At 42.2% G+C, this 23,094-nt stretch overlaps 1 protein-coding gene and 1 long non-coding RNA gene across 2 annotated transcripts; one reads left to right on the forward strand and one right to left on the reverse strand.

Moving 5' to 3' along the window:
• On the reverse strand, positions 1-1,884 carry LOC411296 (silk gland factor 1). Its single transcript, XM_394770.7, has one exon. The coding sequence runs from the start codon at positions 1,702-1,704 to the stop codon at positions 160-162; it is 1,545 nt and encodes a 514-aa protein (XP_394770.5). The 5' UTR covers positions 1,705-1,884; the 3' UTR covers positions 1-159.
• A 1,137-nt stretch (positions 1,885-3,021) lies between these two features.
• On the forward strand, positions 3,022-20,331 carry LOC107964972. Its single transcript, XR_003305368.1, has 2 exons — positions 3,022-3,298; positions 19,580-20,331. It is a non-coding gene; the product is annotated as an uncharacterized LOC107964972 (long non-coding RNA).
• Positions 20,332-23,094: the final 2,763 nt, after the last annotated feature.

The raw sequence follows: 23,094 nt of genomic DNA on the forward strand, positions 1-23,094 counted from the left end.
GGCGGGCGGTTGAAGAAGATGATGGTGGTGATGATGATGATGGTGGTGGTGGGCGGCGGGCGGTAGGACGAAATTGACGGTGGTGGACGAGGGATTGGTGGCGGCGTAGGCCGCGGCTGCAGCGACTCAGGCCAGGGCGTAGGGATGGGTAGCGTGATGTCACAAGCCCGGTGCCGCTGTGGCGACGGTGGACGGCGGGGGCGCGCTGCTACTCGCCACGCTGGTCGCGTGATGGTACAACGGGCTCTGGTAATACTCCTGGTGGTGGTGGTTGGTCATGTTGTGCATCGGGGTGGCCGCGTTCGAGGCCGCGTGCATCCCGTTGTGATGGTGGTGGCTCGGGGGCGCCGAGTGGGCGTGCGGGTGGTGCGGCGAGCCGAAGTTGGCGTAGCTCTGGTGCAGCTGCTCGTACATCTTCATCTCGGGCGGCTTGATGTCCTGGGCGCCGGGCGAGGTGGCCGCCGTCGCGCCGGGCAGCAGCCTCGTGATGCTGAACGGGTGGCTGGCGGCGGTGTACGGCGGCTCCTGCTTCAGGCTGCCCGCCATCCCGTGGTGGAGGGCGGCGGCCGGCTCCGAGATGAGGTGAGGGTGAAGGCTTCGGCTGACCATCGCGGTCAGCTCGTCGTGCGCCGCGCCGAGGTCCGGCCCGAGCAGGCCGCCTATGTCGGCCGCGTCGCTCTTCAGGCTCGCGTGGTGCTGGTGGAGGCTCGCCGCCGCCGCCGCCGCCGCGTGATGGTGGTGGTGCGAGGTGACCAGCGAGTGGAGGTCCTTGTCGTCCTGCTGCTGGGGCCCGTGGTGGAGAGAAGAGGCCGCGCTCTTCTTGGCCGCGTGGGCGAGCTCGTGGGAGGTGGGGCTGTTGTGGCCGGCCGCGGCTGCGACGGCGACCGCGGCCGCGGCCGCCGCCGCCCCCGTGTGGTGCTGCTGGTGCTTGTTGTTCTGCCTGGTCAGCTCCTTCTTCTCGTCCTTGAACCTCTTCTGCCTTCGAAGGTAGCACCCGTTCTCGAACATGTTCCCGCTCTCGGGGTGCAGGGTCCAGAACGAGCCCTTGCCCGGCTTGTCCGGGGTGCGCGCCACCTTCACGAAGCAATCGTTGAAGCTGAGCGAGTGCCTGATCGAGTTTTGCCACCGCTGCTGATTCTGCCTGTAGAACGGGAACAGATCCATGATGAACTGGTAGATCTCGGACAGGGTGAGCATCTTGGTCGGCGCGTTCTGGATCGCCATCGTGATCAGGCTGATGTACGAGTAGGGCGGCTTCGCGTGGGTGTAGCTGCGCCGGTAAGACTTGTCGGTCCTCGCCCGTTGCAGGGCCGAGTTGGGCGAGTCGGGCTCGGCCAGGGAGAGCGGGTCCCTGGCCACCCCGGCGCCGCCGCCCGGCGTCAGGGGCCCGTACCCGACGGCGCTCATGCACGCGCCACCGCCGCCCATCGACGCGCTCCCGTACCCACCCATGCCACCGCCGCCCATCGAGGCCATCCCCATGGCCGAGCTCATGCTGCTCATGTTGAACCCGCCGGCGCCTTGGGGGCTGCAGCTCGGCCCGACTCCGACGCCCATCGACATGCCCATCGGCATGCATCCCACCGAGTTGATCGAGCTGTACGTCGGCGCCATGCTGCCCATCGTGGACATCGCGGCGCTGGTCATCGCGCCGCCGAGGCTACCAGCGTCGCTGTACAGCTTCTGCGACTGGAGCATGGTCATAGAGCTGACCGGTGCCGGGATGGCGGGCTGCTGTCTGCTCGTCAAACGAGAGTCATGAAAACCTCGGTACCACGGCTGCTGCTGCTGGTGATGCGACGAGTCCCTAATCTTCTCCTCGGCCAGGAAAATCCTTGCCACCCCTCCGAAACGCCGGATCTCTCGCTTCCTCCGCCACCAGCTCTACTTCCGTCGTTCGAGACGTCGCTCCTCTTCCTCCTCCTCCACCTCCTCCTCCTCCTCCACCTCCTCCGCCGCCTCCTCCTCCGCCTCCTCCCTCTCTCTCTCTCCCTCTATGTCTGGTCCCGAATCGATTCACAAACGTACGTACGAAACGACGAACGAAAAACTCTCACTCTCGCCTCGACGTCCAGTCCTCGAATAATCGGAATAAATCACATCGGAAATCGCGCGCACTCAATACGTGTATATATTTTGTGTATATAATATATATATATATATACTTTTGTTTTCACACAGTAGGAATCTCGTTCGAGATGTATATCTATACGCACAAATATATATATATATATATATTTGGATATCGCGATCTGGTTACGCTTGGAGACACGGTTCCATCGGGACGATCACTTGTCACCACGATCCACGATCGTTTGGACAACGCGGCGCGACTGTGGTGGATCGGATCGGACGCGGGCTGGTCGCGCGCGTCCACCAGCGAGAGAACGGTCCGTACGTGTGCTCGAGCCGCCTCGCCTCACCACTCACCTCCCTCATTCACCTCGGTCTCTCGACGTCTCTCTGTCTCTCTGTGTGCCGTGTGGATGGAGGCCGGTAAGCGAGTGTACTCCGCTACTCTTCGGTCTCCCGATCTTGTTCAAACACGCCCCACTCCGTCCCGCTGCGCCGCGCCTGTTCCACGCTGCCCGGCCAATGGGCGCGCGGCACGCCCCACCGCGCGCCCGCGCCCACCAATCGGCCGGGAGCGGAGCGTGTCCCCCTCGTATCGCGTCAATCTGTGGCGCGATAATGCGAGCGGTGGAAGAGGCAGGCCGGCCGGCTTCGCCCGACCAGCGGACCGCGCAGCTGCGGAAATCGCCGCTTGCGCAATATCCAACGCCGGGATATCCACGATGCCCGGCCACCGCCGCGTCCCAAACGCCGCGTCCCAAACACGCTCCTCTCTCATGTCATGTCAACTGTCTGTCTGCCACGCGTTTCACACCTATCGACGCGCCTCACGCCACGGCCTTCCACGCTTTTCTTCTTTCCTCTCTTCTTACTATTATTATTATTATTATTCTTCGCTTTTTGTTTCGTTTCGGTTTGTAATTTTCCTTTTTTTTTTTCTTTTCTTGCAAATTTTTCCCTTTACTTTTTACTTTCTACTCTCCCTTCTTTCTTCGTCGCTTATAAAAGTTACTTGCTCGCTCGCTCGCGTGGCTCGCTATCGTCCTTTTCGCTGGTGTTAGTGGGGTTGATTCGAAGGGGTTCGACTTTGAACAGTGGTTTTTTGCAAATTCGTGGCTGTGGTGCGATTCGATGTTCACGCGGTATTTATTATTGGTGAAGGACGAAGAGGAGGAGGAGAAGAAGCTACTCGTCGAGCCGGGACGATTTGGAATATTCGAAGAAGGTTCGTGAAACGTGTGTGACTCTCGTCGAAATTCACTTCTTTGTTATACATAATTTTCTAACGAGTTTGTATCCAAAAATTTCTCCAATATCGTTTAAAGATATTTAAACATCTTTCTCACTTTCATATTATCCGATCGTTCCTTTTTATTCGAAGAAAAAATGTAGATACACTTTCTTTCCATCCACCGGTTCCACGATTCGAGAAAATCGAACGAAATTGAAATCAACGATTGATCCTTTTTCTCTTATCTTATCCCGTAAATGGATACGAAACGACGGATGGAAGTTGAAAAGGATTGGCGCGGTCGCGATAAACGTTTAATCGTGGAATTATTTTTCGACTTTCGCGCGGCGATTATCGAGAAACGGAATAATTTTTTAACGAGTCGAATATCGAAGCACGGCAAATTGCAGAGAGCGGTAAGAATACGCGGCCGCTTTCATTACCTATGTCAAAGCTAGATAACTCAAATAGGCCCCGATAACATTTAATTACAACAACAAATATATACACGCATAATATTTATCTACATCCGTATAACTGATAATTCTAAACATTCAACGTAAATTTGTCGATATTTACGATCGAATTAAGCCTCTTCTAACTATAAGTACACTCGAATTCCTTCTCGGCAAGGAGAATTTATCAAACAATCTTGGCTTATTTTAACAAGGAAACGAATCAAAGAGACACATTTTCCTTATTCTCTCCCCCCTCCTCGTGAGAGAAATAATAACATCGCGAGTCGTCCGTCTACGCGGAAGGAGAAAAATGTTTCGAAAACGCGGAACGCGTAGAAAATCAACAATAACAAACGTTTCCCGAGCGTCCCGTACAATCGAGTTTTGCAATCGAATTTTCCGCTTTTTCCGCCACGTCGCGGATCAGCGCCGATTAATCGTTTATCGCGTCTCGAATAATTAACCGTCCCGTGGCCCATGAATATTAAACGGGCGTAATAAAAAGAGATCGAATTTTCGGCTGATAATTCGGTTAGCTTAACTCGATCCAGTCGCGCTTCGCTTTTCTCTCCCTCCGTCGCGACGCGACGCGAGTCGACCCTCCATTTCTTCCTCGTTATTTCTCCTTTCCTTCCCTCGTATTTTATCGAAAAGAATAATCAAAAGAATCGACGATTACACTCGTTTACTTCTCTTCCTCTTTGACGCTTCGAAGATATCATCCGTGAATGATGTATATATTGATAGTTTCAAAATTTTAAAACTTCTTTCTTGTCATTTCGCTACTCTTTCCTTTTCTTTCCTTCTATTTTATCGAAAAGGAGAGGAAAAAGAATAATGAAAAGGATCGACGATTACAACTTCTTTCTCGTCATTTCGCCGTTTTCCTTTCTTTCCCTCTTATTTTATCGAAAAGAATAATAAAAAGAATCGACGATTATGCTCGTTTACTTCTCTTCCTCTTTGACGCGCTTCGAAGATATCATCTATGAATGAAGTATATATCGCTCGTTTCGAAATTTTAAACCTTCTTTCTTGTCATTTCGCTACTCTTTCCTTTCCTTCCCTTCTATTTTATCGAAAAGGAGAGGAAAAGGAATAATGAAAAGAATCGACGATTACACTCGTTTACTTCTCTTCCTCTTTGACGCGCTTCGAAGATATCATCCGTGAATGAAGTATATATTGATAGTTTCGAAATTTTAAAATTTCTTCTTCGTTATTTTGCTACTCTTTCCTTCCCTCCTATTTTATCGAAAAGGAGAGGAAAAGGAATAATGAAAAGAATCGATGATTATACTTGTTTACTTCTCTTCCTCTTTGACGCGCTTCGAAGATATCATCAGTGAATGAAATATATATCGTTACTTTCGAAATTTTAAAACCTCTTCCTCGTCATTTCGCCATTCTTCTTTCCTTCCTTCGTATTTTATCAAAAAGGAGAGGAAAAAGAATCAACGATTACACTCGTTCGTTTATTTCTCTTCCTTTTTGACACGCTTCGAAGATATCATCCGTGAATGAAGTATATATCGATAGTTTCGAAATTTTAAAACCTCTTCCTCGTCATTTCGCCATTCTTCTTTCCTTCCTTCGTATTTTATCAAAAAGGAGAGGAAAAAGAATCAACGATTACACTCGTTCGTTTATTTCTCTTCCTTTTTGATGCGCTTCGAAGATATCATCTATGAATGAAGTATATATCGCTCGTTTCGAAATTTTAAAACTTCTTTCTCGTCATTTCGCTACTCTTTCCTTCCCTCCTATTTTATCGAAAAGGAGAGGAAAAGGAATAATGAAAAGAATCGACAATTATACTCGTTTACTTCTCTTCCTCTTTGACGCGTTTCGAAGATATTTCGAAGATATCATTTGTAAATGAAGTATATATCGTTCGTTTCGATCGTTTCGAAATTTTAAAATTTTTTCCTCGTCATTTCGCCATTCTCCTTTCCTTCCCTCGTACTTTATCGAAAAGGAGAGGAAAAAGACTCAACGATTACACTCGTTTATTTCTCTTCCTCTTTGATGCGCTTCAAAGCAAGGTATTATTCGTAAATGAAGTATATATCGATCGTTTCGAAATTTTAAAACTTCTTCCTCGTCATTTCGCCACTCTCCTTTTCTTCCCTAGTACTTTTTTGAAAAGGAGAGAAAGACTCAACGATTACACTCGTTCGTTTATTTCTCTTCCCCTTTGAAGATATCATCCGTGAATGAAGTATATATCGCTCGTTTCGATCGTGTCGAAATTTTAAAATTTCTTCCTCGTCATTTCGCCATTTTCCTTTTCTTCCCTCGTATTTTATAGAAAAGGAGAGGAAAAGGAATAATGAAAAGAATCGACAATTACACTCGTTTATTTTTCTTCCTCTTTGATGCGCTTTCAAGCGAGATATCATCCGTGAATGAAGTATATATCGCTCGTTTCGATCGTTTCGAAATTTTTGAACAAGAAGATTGCACAATGTCGCAACGCGATCGTTCGTTCGTCGCGATACGTTCCGACGGGATTGATTGACGGAAGAGAAGAAGAAAAAAGGAAGCAAAAGATATTTGCGAATCGGAGGAAATTGATAGGAGGAATGGTAACGAATCTTGCTTACGATTCGTTTTTGATATATTTTTCGAGGAAGTGGCAAGTACGGTCTAATGCGTCGTCCTTTCGCGTGCGCGACACGAAATCTCAAAGGGAGCGAAGAATGGAGAGCGTTGGAAGGGTGGCCGATGTGTCGCATTTGTTCAACGACTTAACACGTCTCCCCACCCGCTGCTGGGTGTAAATCATCGAACGGTGACCCATTTTGCTCGCAACGGATGGAGAGAAATCTCGTTCGCGGTTTCACACCGGCCGTTAGAGGCGAAAAACTTGGGATATATTTTTCTCTTCAAAGTAGAATTACGCGGTTTCCTCGAGGAGGAGGAGGAGGAGGAGGAGGAAGGATAGGAAAAAATTCTCGCAAGCGTAGGTAAGAAAATACGTGGAAAAATATCGACTTAACTGGTACGAGCGAGGGAAGCAAATATTCCGCGGGGAATGCAAATTTCAAGAGTGCAAACGCGACACCGTTTCAAAGCGTACAAAGCGTGGCGCGACATTATTTATGATAAACAGCGGGCCAGGCCGGCGCTAATAATTTCACAGATTGTTACACGGCGCAATCAACTATGATCCTGTGCCGTGTCCACGAATGAATTAAATAAACGGGTTAGTCGCCGATTAATCGACGCTAGTCTCGCGCACGATTAAACGAAACCGGCCGATCGCTGCCAAATTGTTGCGCTAATTTTTCCACTTCTGCGTCCAAATACCGCGCACGATTATGGAAGAATATGTTCGAACATTGTTAGTCGACGTAATCAAAGAAATTGTTGCTCATTGACAAATTTTCTCTTCTCTTGCGGTCAAATAAGTGCGCAATCGAGAATCGTTTGAATATTATTGTAAATATATTCAAATAAGTGCACGATTGAGGATCGTTCGAACATCATTGTGAATATATTCGAGTAAGGAACGTATTATTACTCGACGTAATCGTAGAAATTATTGCACGAATTAATTTTTCATCGATTGACAAATTTTCTTTGCGTTCAAATAAGTACACAATCGAGAATCGTTCGAACATTATCGTGAATATATTTAGCTATATTCAAATAAGTGCACGATTGAGAATCGTTCGAATATTATTGTGAATATATTTGGGTAAGGAACGTATTATTACTCGATGTAGTTACAACAAACAAGGCAAGCGAGAAATTATTGCACGAACTTTTCCATTGACAAATTTTCTCTTCTCTCGCGTTCAAATAAGTGCACAATTTAGAATCGAACATCATAGTGAATATATTCGGTTAAGAAACGTATTATCACTCGATGTAATCGTAGAAATTGTTACACAAATTAATTCTTTATCGGTTGATAAATTTTCTCTTCTATTCTCTCGCATTCAAATAAGTGCACAATTGAGAATCATTCAAACATCATCGTGAATATATTCGGTTAAGGAACGTAGTATCACTCGATATAATCGCAGAAATTGTTGCTCGAGTTGATTCCTCATCGGTTGACAAATTTTCTCTTCTCTCGCGTTCAAATAAATGCATAATTTAGAATAGAACATCATCATTCTTCTCTCCAAATAGCACGCACAATTAGAAGAATATGTTCAAACATTATAGGTTCGGCTAAGAAATCATCACTCAACATAATTGCAGAAATTATTGCACGAGTTGTTCATCGGTTGACAAATTTTCTCTTCTCTGCGTTGAAATAAGGACACAATCGAGAGTCGTTCATTGTGAAACATCATTGTGAATATATAAGAAACATAGTATCACTCGATATAGAAATTATATAGAAATTATTGCACGAGTTAATTCTTCATCGGTTGACAAATTTTCTTTTCTCTGCGTTGAAATAAGGACACAATCGAGAGTCATTTATTGAAACATCATTATGAATATATAAGAAACATATCACTCGATATAGAAATTATTGCACGAGTTAATTCTTCATCGGTTGACAAATTTTCTTTTCTCTCGCGTTCAAATAAATGCACAATTTAGAATGGAACATCATCATTCTTCTCTCCAAATATCACGCACAATTAGAAGAATATGTTCAAACATTATAAGTTCAGCTAAGAAACATAATATAATAAGGATAAGGATACAATCGAAAGTTGTTCATTGTGAAACATCATCGTGAATATAATATCGGATAAGAAACGTAGTATCACTCGATGTAGAAATTATTGCACGAGTTAATTCTTCATCAGTTGACAAATTTTCTCTTCTTTGCGTTGAAATAAGAACACAATCGAGAGTCATTCATTGTGAAACATCATTGTGAATATATAAGAAACATATCACTCGATATAGAAATTGTTGCACGAGTTAATCCTTCATCGGTTGACAAATTTTCTCTTCTCTGCGTTGGAATAAGGACACAATCGACAATCGTTCATTGTGAATATATAAGAAACGTAGTATCACTCGATATGGAAATTGTTGCACGAGTTAATCCTTCATCGGTTGACAAATTTTCTCTTCTCTGCGTTGGAATAAAAAATCGAGAGTCGTTCATTGTGAAACATCATTGTGAATATAATATCGAATAAGGAACGTGGTATCGCTCGATGTAGAAATTGTTGCACGAGTTACTTCTTCATCGGTGGATAAATTTTCTATTCTCTCGCGTTCAAATAAGTGCGCAATCGAGAGTCGAACATCATGGTGGATACGTACGTAATATCACTCGATGATCCGCAGTTATGCGGTAAAAAGGGATGCGTGCGGGCTGTGTCGGCCGATTAAAATCGCGTGGTGGAAAAGCTGGGCTTCCGCCGACGCGGGGGATTAACATTATTGCAGGGCCGCCGCAAAGTGCATTTTTAACTTTATTAAGCCGAGGCTAATACGGTTCGCAAACACGTTCTCCGCTCCGCGGGATCGAGAGAGATCCGGTAATCTCGGAGGCAGCCGCTCCAAATTGCCCGACGATTCGCGGATCGTTCGCTCCTTTAATTGGAACTCGCTCAAAATTGTTTTAAATTCGCTTGCGAGCCGTTTCGAAACGATCGATATATGATTGATTTTTATTCGTGAGAAGAAAAGAAGGGAATAAAGGATAAAGGAACGAGTATATTTTTATATATATTTCGTTTGCCGGTCAAACTTTTTGCGTTTCTTCTCGAGTCACGAGGAAGGAATATTTTCATTTTCTCTTCCTCCTCCTCCTCCTCCTCTTCCTCTTCTTTTTTTTCTTTTTTTCTTTTTTTTTTTTTTCCTATATTATTCCCGCGTGAGACGGGATAATATCTCACCGCGCAGATCAAATATTCCCCGGAATTGATTTAAAAAAACTTGGATCGAGCGGAAAAATCTTTTTACGATCGGTTAGAAAACTTTGTTTGCCGTCGACCAACAGTTTCGAGACGATATTTTCGCCTCGTTCGTCTCTCTATGCTTAACACGTCGCGTCATCGTTTGCTAATTGTTAATAATTTATACGCAATTTACTATTTCAACAAGTGTCGCTCGTCTCTCCGCGTATATCTTTTTCCTCGCGCGACGGATATTCAAGAGAGCCTCGGACGAAACGATCGGCGAAAAATTTTTGTTCGCGCATCTCCGCGTTTTTATCGCGAATATGAGAAATCGTGCGTTCACCTTCGTGCGAAAATGTAGAGAAAAAGGGAAAAAAGGTTTCTTCTCGAGAATATTTTATTATCCTCGTTACCTTTTTCTTTTTTTTTTTCGAGTCACAGAGCCACAAGCGAGAGAAAACGAATGGCAAAAATGACGGGCATCGGACAAAGGGGCGAAAGGTGGTAGAGGGCCGAACGATCGACGAACGAGTTCCGTCGTTTTATCGATTGCCTGTCCGTCGCCCCTTGTATCTTGTCCAGTGACCACCGATTAACAGAGGGCCTCTGTCACGATAAAACCGTGTCTAAATGTCTATCTATGCTATTACAATACGTTCTCCGCATTCATACGAGGATAAAAGGATAAAACATAATTGTTTTTCTTTCCCTCTTCTTTCTTCTTTCTTTCTTTCTTTCTTTTTCTTTTTTTCTCGTTATATTATCTCTCAATGACTCATTCTAAACTTTATATTTTTCTGAAAGTGAAAAACCATTGTCCCTCCTTGTAACGATATAATATTTATAACCGTAATAATGGAAACCGTAATCGTTCGGGACGAGTCACCATGACTCCATGTCCAAGTCATATTTGTCCATTTTCATTCATGATAAAACTGTTCTCCTTCGATTTAGGGAAAAAGAAGAAAAAGAAAAAAGTGAGTTAGATTAATAAATAGCAATGGAAGCTCGATAATAGTTGCATCGTTCCTCGGCAAATCTCCGTTTCACAGTCGATCCAGCATCGCTTATTATCCACATCAGCCGTAAGAGTAGACTTTGCCCCCTTAGCTTGTTTTCATTCTTGCGGTTTCTCGATCGTAGACACCACCAGGATTATCCTCCACCTCTCCGTGTCCACCAGGACGCCTTGCCCTCCGCGTTTTATCGCGCCCCATTTCCTTCCACCGCCGGATTTTAGTTTTACCGACGGCTGGTAATACGAAACGATCGGCTCGGGTTTCCATCCTTTATCTCGCCAATCGGAATCGAATCAATTCTAATGTTGTTATTATTATATTAATATCGTGACCTCCTCCTTGATTAATCGCATTAACTTGGATCTAATCATCCAATTAACCCCTCCCCTCCTTTTTCATCTTTCTTTTCCAAAACGAATCTTCGCGATTCGATAAGAAAGAAGAAGAAAAAAAGGGAGCCTCGAATGAGATGAATCTTAAAAGAGGCTCGAAAAATACTAACATCCCTCTCTCCCCTCCCATTATTCTCACGGAGAATGAATGAAGAGAGAGGAAAAAAGTAACAAACTAGGTGTATCGTTAAAAAAGGAAAGAGGGAGAGAGAGAAATATCGGTCAGGTTGGCGGCGTGACGGGGCGACGAATCGAAGGCATACAACTCGACGATTCAAGCGTTTAGAGTCGGCTAATACTTTACTCGAGAGATTCGTAAACACACACACATACACACACAAATATATATATATATATATACATATATAGAGAGGGATGGTAAGAGGGAGGGAGGGAGGGAGGAGAGAGGCATTGACGAACGGGCGGCGCGTTCCAACGTTAGATCGGAGAGAGCACCCACCTGTACGCCGGGTCTTTATCGAGCCACCAATTGTTTGCGGAATGAAAATATTGTCCCTGTAAACAAGTGGCTACATTGTGCCAAGCGAGCGCGGGCTTCGTTCTTCGTTACAACAAATCACTACTCCCCCTCTCCCCTCCCGTCTCCGTCTCCCCTCCTACTCCCCCTCCTCCTCCTCCTGCCCCCCGCAAGAGCGGCACAAGTGCGCAATCGAGTGCTGTTTGTTTCGATTAGTAACCGATCCTTAATCTCCGATTAAATAACGATTTGCTATTTGGCCTAGATTAGAAGAAGCAGTATCTCGAACATCCACGCCCAATCTATCTAGGATCTCCTCGGCTAGGGACTTTTTTTTTTCTTCCTCTTCTTTCTTTTATACGTCGTTTTGGTCGTTCGAACGGATGAGATTGTTATTTCTTTTCGCGTAAACGCGAACGAGATTGTTTATTTTTTCTTTCGCTTTTCGTGGAAGAATACTTTCTTGTTTTTTTTTTTTCTTCCTTTCACGCCAATTATCGGACGCTTTATTTTCGGTCTGGGAGTCATACCGGTCTCGTCGCCGGTACGTTTTATTGCGACCTGGAATTTTAACAACTTATTTGCGCGCGATAAAAAAAAAGCGGCACAGAGATTCGCGTTACGAATTTCAGAGAGAGAGAACTCTGCGCGCGACTTCTGCTTCCTTCGAGGTAAAGATTTAAAAAGAAAAGAATTAAAATCTAGTTTTATCCGTAACAATTTTTACCTCTGAACAAACGATTACGAAAAATCCTTCCTCCTTCTGTGCAAGAGCATGTAATATAATTGTATGGAATAAATAAATATTCCAATCTTTCTTGGATATTCAATTTCGAAAATCGAAACTTTTCCATCGATTCTCCCTTCTCGTGTTATTAAACCGCTCCGAAAAGAATTTCCTTTTCGTTCACCGAGGCCGAACGACTGTTTGACTACCTGTTTCAAGTAGCGAGACTCGCGAGTCAAGAGTCACTTCGGCTCGATAAAAGTGTTTTGTCATTTATATAAAGAGACGAGGGAGGTGACACGATGGGGATGGATGCGAGACGGACTGAAACAACGGCTACCTGCCTCCACGTGGGTGGCCTACCCCTGTTTTCCCCCGTTATTAACGCCGTCGATACTTCGTTCACGCGCCGTGCACGAAAATTCTAGCTAGATTTTTTCCCCCCTTTGTTCGAAAAATTATCACCCCATTATTTCAATCTACGAATCAATCGCGTGAAAGAAAAAAAGAGGAACAAAATTCGTACACTCGTGTTTGAGAAATTTTTGGAGAGGATGAAAGTTGAAAAAGTTGTAAGGGAAAGGGGAAAATTTTCTTCCCGAATTCCCCCCCCTTTTTCGACCTAGAAAAATAAGTATTTAGGCGAATGGCTAAATACCTGTCGCGCGATCACGGAGCGAACGAGGGTTTGTTGTTTCAACGCTTTGCGAAACAACAAACCGTCGAAAAGTCAATGTTTTTTGCCGGGGAAATCAGGTGCGTCCGCGGTTGGGTCACGTCCGAAAAATTACTGGAAATCGTCGCGCGAATATCTAAATATATTGCAAATATATCGTGGTATAAATCACGATAATAAGGAGTTGGTTCCGTCGAGGGAGAGGCGCGAACGTCGTCGTACGAGAATTCTTTCCGAGAAGGTGACGAAGAAAATTAAAGTAAACCTGTCGGTATCGTAAATCAAAGATAAGAAAACTTAGTTTATCGTTAACTTACCGAGACTTTTTCACTTTTATTCTTTCGAGAAAAGAAAAAGAAAAGAAAAGAAAAGAAAAATAAATAAATTCATCTCTCTCTCTCTCGTCAATTGCGCTCGTCTCTGCGCTAGAAAAACAAAAATAGAGAAGAACCGTTGGAAAAGTCGAGGTGGAAGATTGACTCGGAGGTGAAGGTGTGATCGGCCGATCCGTGTCTGTGAATAAAGCACAACCTGAAACGTGTTCGAACGGCGATTTAAACCCGTGCAAATCTTGACCCGTGACTTGGTAAATCGCTGTCACAACATTTGCGCTCGAGACGAGAGCGTGAACCGCATTAAGCAGCCGGCATAATCGGGTCAAAACTAATTTCCCCGAGCCCGGGGAAAGCCCTCGTTTCACGCTTCTTCCCCACCTCTGATTTTTTCCTCTGCCTTCTCCTATTTTCGACAATTTTTCTCCTCCTTTTTTTAAGAATCTCGTTCGATCAGAGACAATTTCCAATATTTATACATCGCTCCAATAATCCGCGAGATCCACGCTTTGCCGAGATTCTTTTTCCTCTTCCTCGTCCAAGATTCGTCCAATGTTCTTGGTCCTCGATTCGTCCTCGAGGAACGTGCGAGGCGCGGTCTATTATTTTTAGCCGAATCGAGGGGAGGGGGTGGCCTGCCGGCCCTCCTGGGTCGGAGATAGGCCGACGGTCGATCTCGAGGGCCGCACAAATCTGGGAAAAGGCCGGCGAGGCACGCACAGCACGTGACTCTTTTTCGAGGGTCTGGTCTGCGCCGTCTCCAGCACGATAAAGCACACGCGGTCTATCGTTTTTTAAGTGACTCAATTTCGCCCTGCATCCACTTACGCCACTCCCCTCCCTCGCACACCCCGTCTAATTTTCCCTTTAGAGGCTGGAGGGTACAAAATATATATTCCACTAGCGCGGAGATCGCGTCTGATACAAACGATAAATTATAATTTAATAATTATAAAGGAATACCTTCAATATGAGACTTCGTCGCTAGAGTTTGTACGAGACTTTATTTCACGATAATTTTAAGATAACCTACTTCGGTTATCTTTCGTCTCGTTTATCCTAAACGTAGATTTATTTCAACGAAAGTGGCGAAACGCGGTTTAAATTACCTTAATTATTCCTCCGTTCCATTTCTCAACTCGAATTCATTGTTCCTCCATGTGTTCTGAAAAACACATTTTTTTTCCCCCCTCCTCGAAAGCGATTACTTACTTACTACGTAAAACAAATAAGAAAGAACTTCGAACCTATTGATGTTCACGGGAAGACGAAAATACGACGATAATTCGACCTTATCTACGACACCTTATCTTCCCTATTACTATCTTATTAGTTTGTTGCCGCGACTTGGCGCGAGCGATGATATATCTTCGAAGAGAAAAAAGAAGAAGAAGGAGGAGGAAAAGGTTATAAACAGTTGAAAAAGCGAGCAAAGCTCGTCGAAATCGCGGCTCGCTTAGCTTGTTTGTCATAGCGAGAAATCGGTAAATATTTGCAAGTAATAACCGAGTCGCTTGGCAGGATCAATAGAGCACAATTGCTCGACGACGTCCGCCTCGGCAGAGACCCCCTCGAATCGGTTGCGCAAACTTTTTAACCGGTCTACGTTTCACGCTCTGCACCGAGTGCAATTATTCCACGCTTCTTCTTCTTCTTCTTCTTCTTCGTTTCCGTCTTGGAAAAAAACCTTGGAGCAATAATTTTCGAACGAGAAAGTGAAAGTTTCGGGAAATTCTTTCAACGGGATTATTCAAGAGAGAGAAAGAGGATTATCCACCTACGAGAAGGAAAGATATTCTTTATTCCCTCGAAAATGAAATTTTTTTTATTTCTCGAAAACTTGGATGGAAATGTTGAACCATGAATCGTGAATCATCGTGAAAACGTTCGTGCAGGACAATCGATCGACAAATAACCGGCCATAATCGATAAGCCGGAATGAAAGGAGATCGAATGAAACGAATCGAAGGGGAGGGTAAAGGTTTCCCAGCGGTAACGTAACCTGTTGAAACTGTATAATGGACGTTTTCCTCCGGTTACAATCTTATTTGTAAAGCTCTGACGAACACTACGGGTGGATTAGTCATCGAGAGGCAAGATCCTTGCTTTGTTCGCAAGCAACGTTATCTCTCTTGTTTAATGCCAAAGTACTAAAGTTAGTCACACGTTAGAAGAGAAAAAGAATTTCCTCCCTCCCCCGAATAGACGCTATCTTCCCGACTTTGTCATCGTTTTCCCAAGGAGAAATTGTTGGCGCTATGCCTACGTGTCGGGCACATTTCCTTCCAATTTGAATCGCGTTAACGACCGGGATGAATAAGCGTCGTTGAAGGAAGGGGTTGGTGGAGGAAAAATTCTTCTCAGGAAACTTTCAGGTTCGTGTTTGTTCGAGCGCAAAAATAGACACGCGATCGACGTGACAATTTATACCGATGGAGAATAGAGTTAAAATTGCCAGATAATAGGATAAAAATGCGATACATTTAACGTGGCGGAATTGAATTAGTTGGCGCGGGATCATAAAGAGGCGAAATAAGTAGGAACGCTGAAACGATATTCCTAACACGTTAAGAAAACAGGTCTACACTAGCGCAAACATCGATTCAGAGAATCTGTACATACGTACCAGTAAACATTTCTTTATAAATATTTGATCGCTAATATTGAACATGTTTAATGTTCCATCTTCATTAGTTTCACGTTGTGTTCGCTTTTATTTCCACGAGTTGCGAGTACCTTTAATCGGCCGACTTACAAGTTTCGTTGCCAATATTTACCATCCGTTCGAATTTCACAAATTCTCGCACCACGTTTTCACAAACAAAATATCGCGTGCGATAATTTTCCACCACCTCTCCTCTCCCTCGAACAGTAATAGCCGTAATCCATCTTGCGATCCCATCATTTCTTCCTCCATTAGGATAAACGATGTAAAAATAAGGGATGGAGGAAAGAAATTGAAGGAAGAAGTAAATGATAAGTTGAATTAAATTCGATCAGGTATAGCAACTTTTGTTCTAGTAGGAATCGAAGATTTTTCGATATTTTCGATTTTTAACCGTAATCCAGCTCATTCCTCTTGATCCCATTACAGTATCATTTCTTCCTGATATAAAAATAAGGGACGAAGAAGAAAGAAATTGGAGGAAGAAGTAAATGAGACGATAAGTTGTCCAATCGAATTAAATTCGATCAGGTGTAGCAAGTTTTTGGTCTAGTAAGGGTAAGGATCGAAGATTTTTCGATATTTTCCGATTTTTAACCGTAATCCAGCTCATTCCTCTTGATCCCATTACACCATCATTTCTTCCTGATATAAAAATAAGGGATGGAGGAAAGAGATTGGAGGAAGAAGTAAATGAGACGATAAATTGTCCAATCGAATTAAATTCGATCAGATGTAGCAAGTTTTTGGTCTAGCAAAGGTAAGGATCGAAGATTTTTCGATATTTTCCGATTTTTAACCGTAAGCTCATTCCTCTTGCGATTCCATTACACCATCATTTCTTCCTGATATAAAAATAAGGGATGGAGGAAAGAGATTGGAGGAAGAAGTAAATGAGACGATAAATTGTCCAATCGAATTAAATTCGATCAGATGTAGCAAGTTTTTGGTCTAGCAAAGGTAAGGATCGAAGATTTTTCGATATTTTCCGATTTTTAACCGTAAGCTCATTCCTCTTGCGATTCCATTACACCATCATTTCTTCCTGATATAAAAATAAGAGATGGAGGAAAGAGATTGGAGGAAGAAGTAAGTGAGACTATAAGTTGTCCAATCGAATTAAATTCGATCAGATGTTTTTGTTCTAGTAGGGATGCGATCGAAGATTTTTCGATATTTTCGATATTTTCGATTTTTAGCGATTCCACGATCCATTATGCCATCATTTTTTCCTTCACGAAGCTACGATTAGGATAAATATAAGGAATATAAAAATAAGGGATGGAGGAAAGAGATTAAAGGAAGAAGTAAATGAAACGATGAGTTGTCCAATCGAATTAAATTCGATCAGGTATAGCAAGTTTTTGTTCTAGTAGGGATGCGATCGAAAATTTTTCGATATTTTCGATATTTTCGATTTTTAGCCTTAATCCATGTCATTCCTCTTGCGATCCCATCATTTTTTCCTCCACCACGATTAGGATAAACGATATAAAAATAAGGGATGGAGGAAAGAGATTGGAGGAAGAAGTAAATGAGACGATAAGTTGTCCAATCGAATTAAATTCGATCAGGTGTAGCAAGTTTTTGGTCTAGCAAGGATAGGGATGCGATTGAATATTTTTCGATATTTTCGATTTTTAGTAATCCAGCTCATTCCTCTTGACATTCCATCACATCATCATTTCTTCCTGATATAAAAATAAGGGACGAAGGAAACAAATTGGAGGAAGAAGTAAATGAGACGATAAGTTGTCCAATTAAATTCGAATTAAATTCGATCAGGTGTAGCAAGTTTTTGTTCTAGTAGGGATCGAAGATTTTTCAATATTTTCGATTTTTAGCTGTAATTCAGCTCATTCCTCTTGCGATCCCATTACACCATCATTTCTTCCTGATATAAAAATAAGGGACGAAGAAAAGAGATTGGAGGAAGAAGTAAATGAGACGATGAGTTGTCCAATCGAATTAAATTCGATCAGGTGTAGCAAGTTTTTGTTCTAGCAAGGGATGCGATCGAAGATTTTTCGATATTTTCGAGGGGATCCTTGCTGGCAATATAAAAGCACCACGCTCCACGGAATCGATTGTACAAACAGGAGCGGCGGTGTGGTGTTGTGTGCCCACCCCTCGGCCCCTGCCGCCCCCCGATCTTTCGTTAAATTTCCGTTTCATCGTTTCCGTGCAAACGTTCCTCCGAAAGGTAAAAGTTTTAAGCGGGCCATCGGGCCAAACCGAAAAACCTTTGATTCTCCTCCTTCCTCCTCCCCTTCCCCTTCTCCCCTTCTCCTTCCCATTGACATACCGATACTTGCTCGCCGCCACCGTGTGTTCGAAAACACATTTTCTATTTAATCGACGAGAAACGAAACTTGTGAAACTTTCGTTTATTTTCCATCCCCTCCTCGGGGAAGGATTCGCCCGAGTTTTGTTTTATTTCGCGACGGAAATAATCGCGAACGGAATATGAACAAATTTTCTACGAAATCGCAAATATTTGCTTCCTTTTTTTTCATATTCCGTTGTTAATAAATCTTTGGAAAAAAATTCGAGAGAAGAGGAAAGAAATTCGTATTAAAAATCAACGAAATCGTAATATCTTTAACGGTGTACGATAAAAGTTTGTGGAGGGAAAGTGCGATCGATGGCGAAAGAAAGAGATGCAGGCAGGCAGGTGTTGGACGACCGATCAAACGCGCCTCCAATTGGCACCGATTTCTCAGCGGCGAGAGAACCCTTTCCAACCCTCCCCCGTCCATTACGTCCAATTCCAGTCAATTTTAATAATATCGCGTCATGACTCGCACCATTTTGCCACGGCTCTCAATTATTATCCCGGGGAGTACAAGTACACTGCCCTCGCGAAATATCGATCCCCTTTCGAACACACGGAATCAACACACGGAATCGAGTCGAGGATAATTCAAAAAATTCAATTACAACTAGAAGAATTCGCATAAATTCGTTTGGAAAGGAAAGAAAATAGCGGAGGAATATTATTGTGAGGAAAGGAAAAAAGGGAGACTCGATTCGAGGAGGATTTAACCCGCTCGTATTTAGGAAGGAGAATTATCTACACACGGCCGGTCGCGAGTCGTTTCGATGGATAATCGCCGCATTAGGAGGAATCGGGTAGGTATATAGGGGGGCAATAAAACGGGGTTCGGTCAGAAGGAGTACCTGACCGCGGTGCGCCAGGTAGGGAAAAAACAGGAAGGGACGGTTTTTCGTGAGAGGGAAACGTGCGAAACGATAATCCAAGATCCTCGTCGTAAAACGATAATCGATTTACGGTGGCGGCGCTTTGCGGCGGAGAAAAGGGCTGAGGGGGAGGGGGAGAGTCGCAGATTCCTCTTCCCTTCTTTGTTTCCCTTCCCCCTCCCCCGTTTCCCTTTTTCCGTTTGCGTGGATAGGAAAGGAGAAGCTTTGTTTATCGCGACGCGGCCATAAAAAAAAAGAAGTTTTTACGATGGTCGCCACGAATTTTCGCAGGAATATTTGGCGGCGCGATACGGAAACGTTTCGAGCATAAAGGGGACGCTTTTTCCTTTCCTTTTCACGTCGAGGAGAAACAAGACTCTTCTACGAAGGAGAAAGGAGAAAAGGGGTGAAATTGGGAGGGAAATGGAACGATAACGACAGGGAACAATGTTTTGCTATCATCGCCGATTCCTGTGTGCCGTGTTTCTCACTGTTTCAGACGATCTTCGTGGGAGAGAGCGCAGCGAAGACAAACACCCATACGCAAGAATAACATCTTTCGCGCACCGCTAATCACAACACTTGGAAATAGGCTGTAACGCGGAGGAACGAGATGGAAAAACATGACAGCCTCCGCTGTAAAAATGACGCTCTCTGCCTCCTGGGGGGAGGGTTAATCAAGTGGCCGGCCGTTGCTTTCGCTCGAAACATTCCAACGCGTGTCGTAAAACGATGCAATTTCGTTCAACTTTGCATTCGTATTTTTATTATTTTTATTAATTCTATTAATCTTAATCGTATTTCTAGTGGAATGGAACTGTTGGAAGAGGGAATTTTTTATAATAAAGATGAAACCATCGTGTCAGTCTTGTTCATGTACATTTTATTTTATTAAAGTCTCAAGAATATATGTATGTATGTATGTATATATATATATATATACATATAGTTACTTGTTAAAACGAATTGTTCGAAAAGACTTCCGTTTCTTCAACCTTCATTCTCTCTAATTCACGTAACTTAATATATATATATATATATTTATACCTGTGACGACAATTCCGCCATCGGTGAAACTAAAAAAAAAAAAAGAAGAAAATGGTAAAACGCTTTTACACAGTCTACTCTTAAAAACTTACTCTTAAAACTTAACGGTTCGAGGGACATTATCAGGGTGAAAAGGGCACTTTTCAATTTTTCATTTCGAAATTACTTCCGATCCGGGTTTGTTGTGAAGGAAAAAAAAAAAGAGAAAAAATAGAAATGGGAACCTGAGCGATGGTTTTTTTTTACCGCGATTTTAATGGCACTTGGAGAGGATTGGATCGAATAATAATCGGATGCGCGGTGCGTTTCAATCGATCAACACGATTTTAACAAATTTATGATACGTCGTGAAACAAAGTAATTACGTTCGTGTCGTGCGATCGTTAAGTACACTATTTAAGTATTACAATTGTTATCCATTACGAAGTATCATCCATTACTCCTCCTGTAATCCATTTCTTTCCCATATTTCGATCTCGAGTTTAAATTTTCTCTCAATCATTAATTATGAACAAATGTTGATCGTCAAGATTTCTTTATACTACGATAATTTAATTTACGAATTTTTCGAACGATATTACGATTATCGTTATTTTTTTTTTCTTTTCTTTTTTTAATGAAAAAGTATTTTCAACGACAGTTTGGATTACTGGAGGATTAATCGTGCTCCGTTAAATTATCGCGAAAACGCAGCAACAATTATTTCCCAAAAAATGGGATTAAAATTACTCTGAATAAAAAAAAACGATACTTCAAAATCACGAAGAACGATAAAAATAGCGTAAAACAGCGTTTGGTTAAAGAATTGTTCATCGAATCGATGAAATTGAAACGGCGATTTCGCCGGGGAAAAAAACATCAATTATCAAGGTGGAAATCGAATTCGAACGGATTTGAATACGATCGGCTATCAATTTCGAGTGATAAATAAAAATAAAAATAAAAAAAAGGTTGAATAATAAATCGATTAAATTTTTGCGTATCGCTTAATTTCTATAAATTAATGCGCAGAAAGTGAATATATAAAAAAAAAAAAAACGTACTAATTCGATCGGTCAATAATTAAATTAATCAACAATTCATGTTCGCGCAACGATCGGTTTATATTTCGCGCCAACATCACACATCGTCGTCTCTGAATCGGCAAGTCAATGACGCATCGAATTACGAATTCGTTTCTACTTCGATTCGTTAAATAATTCGCGAATTTTTTTTTTTTTGATAAATTTTCACGAATCCAAGAATCACGAATTTGTTCACAATACGTGTTTCGTCGTATATACATGTTACACAGACCTTTTACAAAAATAGAACGTGAATTGCTACTTAAGATTCGATTTCAATATCTTAAAGCACGTTTCATACTTTGTGTGCCCATTCGAAAAGATATATCAAAGTGATAATAATAACGGATAGTACGATGATTTATTTACAATACCTTGTTGCACAAGTTTGCTCGAAATAATTAGAAAACACATTTATCCTCGATCGAGATAGATCGTCATTTCATCGTCAATTCTTATACTTTTTTCTTTCTTCTCGTTCAATTTAATGAAACAAATTATATATTAGATTCTTTAGGAAAAATAATGAATCGAAAAGTCTTTCGATCACTCTTACTTTTCGATTCCTTTTTCTGTAAAAATAAATAAATAAATAAATAAATTCGCCACAAATTCGGTGATTTTTTTAATTATTTCGAACGTGAAAATTGTTTCAACAATCGTTTCGCAATTGACTCTTCGCAAAAAACAAGTCCTTTCGTATTCACGAGTTATCGAGAAATAGAAAGTAAATGTATCAATAAAAGTAAAGGGATGATAAAAATAACGTTATCTCGTTTTTACGAAAATACCAGTTTTACGAAGAGTTTGTTGTAATTCTCAACTTAAAACTACTTTATGTGCATAATGTATATATGTGTGTGTATATATATATTTCTATACGTATACATAATTCGTTTAATTAATATAGATGGACGATATAAAAGATCGCGATTATACATTGCTAATTGATCAATCTACGAATCTATCTGTTATTAATTCCCTCCGTTTAGACGATTACTACGGTAAATAAAAATTGGAGAAATGGATCGTTTAATCCCCCTTTGCAATATGTAATTATAGCGTGGTAAGATAAGAAGAGTTAATCGATTAGAAAAATAAGAAAAGGAGGATAGGAATTGTGATAAAATTCACAATTTCCAACTATCGCGTATTATACTATATACGTGTATATATATGTACAATCTACATATTAATTCATAAAAAAATATATATCTTTCCCTTATTACAAACTATCAATTGCGTTTTCAGAGGGGGGGGGAAGAAAAAAAGAATATACCTATACCTAAAAAATTGTATTATTTGAACAATGCTCGTTCGAAAATATTGGGAAATTTCTGAATTCTGCGAAAATCGAGAAGAAGAAGAAAAAAAGAGAACATTTATTGATATAACGAGAAGAAAAAGATCGGCTTGAACGAACGATAATGTACACAAGATGAAGTATATAATCTCGAATAATACTTGATTTATCATCGAATCTACAAATTGATTAAACTCTAGGGACGATTGAAAATATATATATATATATATGTGTGTGTGTATATAGAGCAAAGATCCATTCTCAAATAAAACAATATTTAACGTTAACGAAAAGAGAAGATCCGTTGTACGCGTTAACCCAATTACATCAAGCTCGCTCTCCGGGCGAAGGGAAACTAATCATCGATCGGCGAGCGATGAACGCACGCGAACTTATCGATCGCGTTGCCTCCGTTGCGAAAGTTAATCGGCGAGGAAAAATACACAGCGAGGAATAACACGACCAAGCGTGCATCGATTCGTCGAACGAATGCCTGGACAGGCACGTAAAAGACGGCATAATAAGAATTTTAAGGAATAATTGGGACGAATAAAGGATCACAGTTAGGGTTGGAAATCGGTTACGTATCGATCGATCGCT

The sequence above is a fragment of the Apis mellifera genome, linkage group LG9, assembly GCF_003254395.2.
Source record: "Apis mellifera strain DH4 linkage group LG9, Amel_HAv3.1, whole genome shotgun sequence".
Taxonomy (NCBI): domain Eukaryota; kingdom Metazoa; phylum Arthropoda; class Insecta; order Hymenoptera; family Apidae; genus Apis; species Apis mellifera.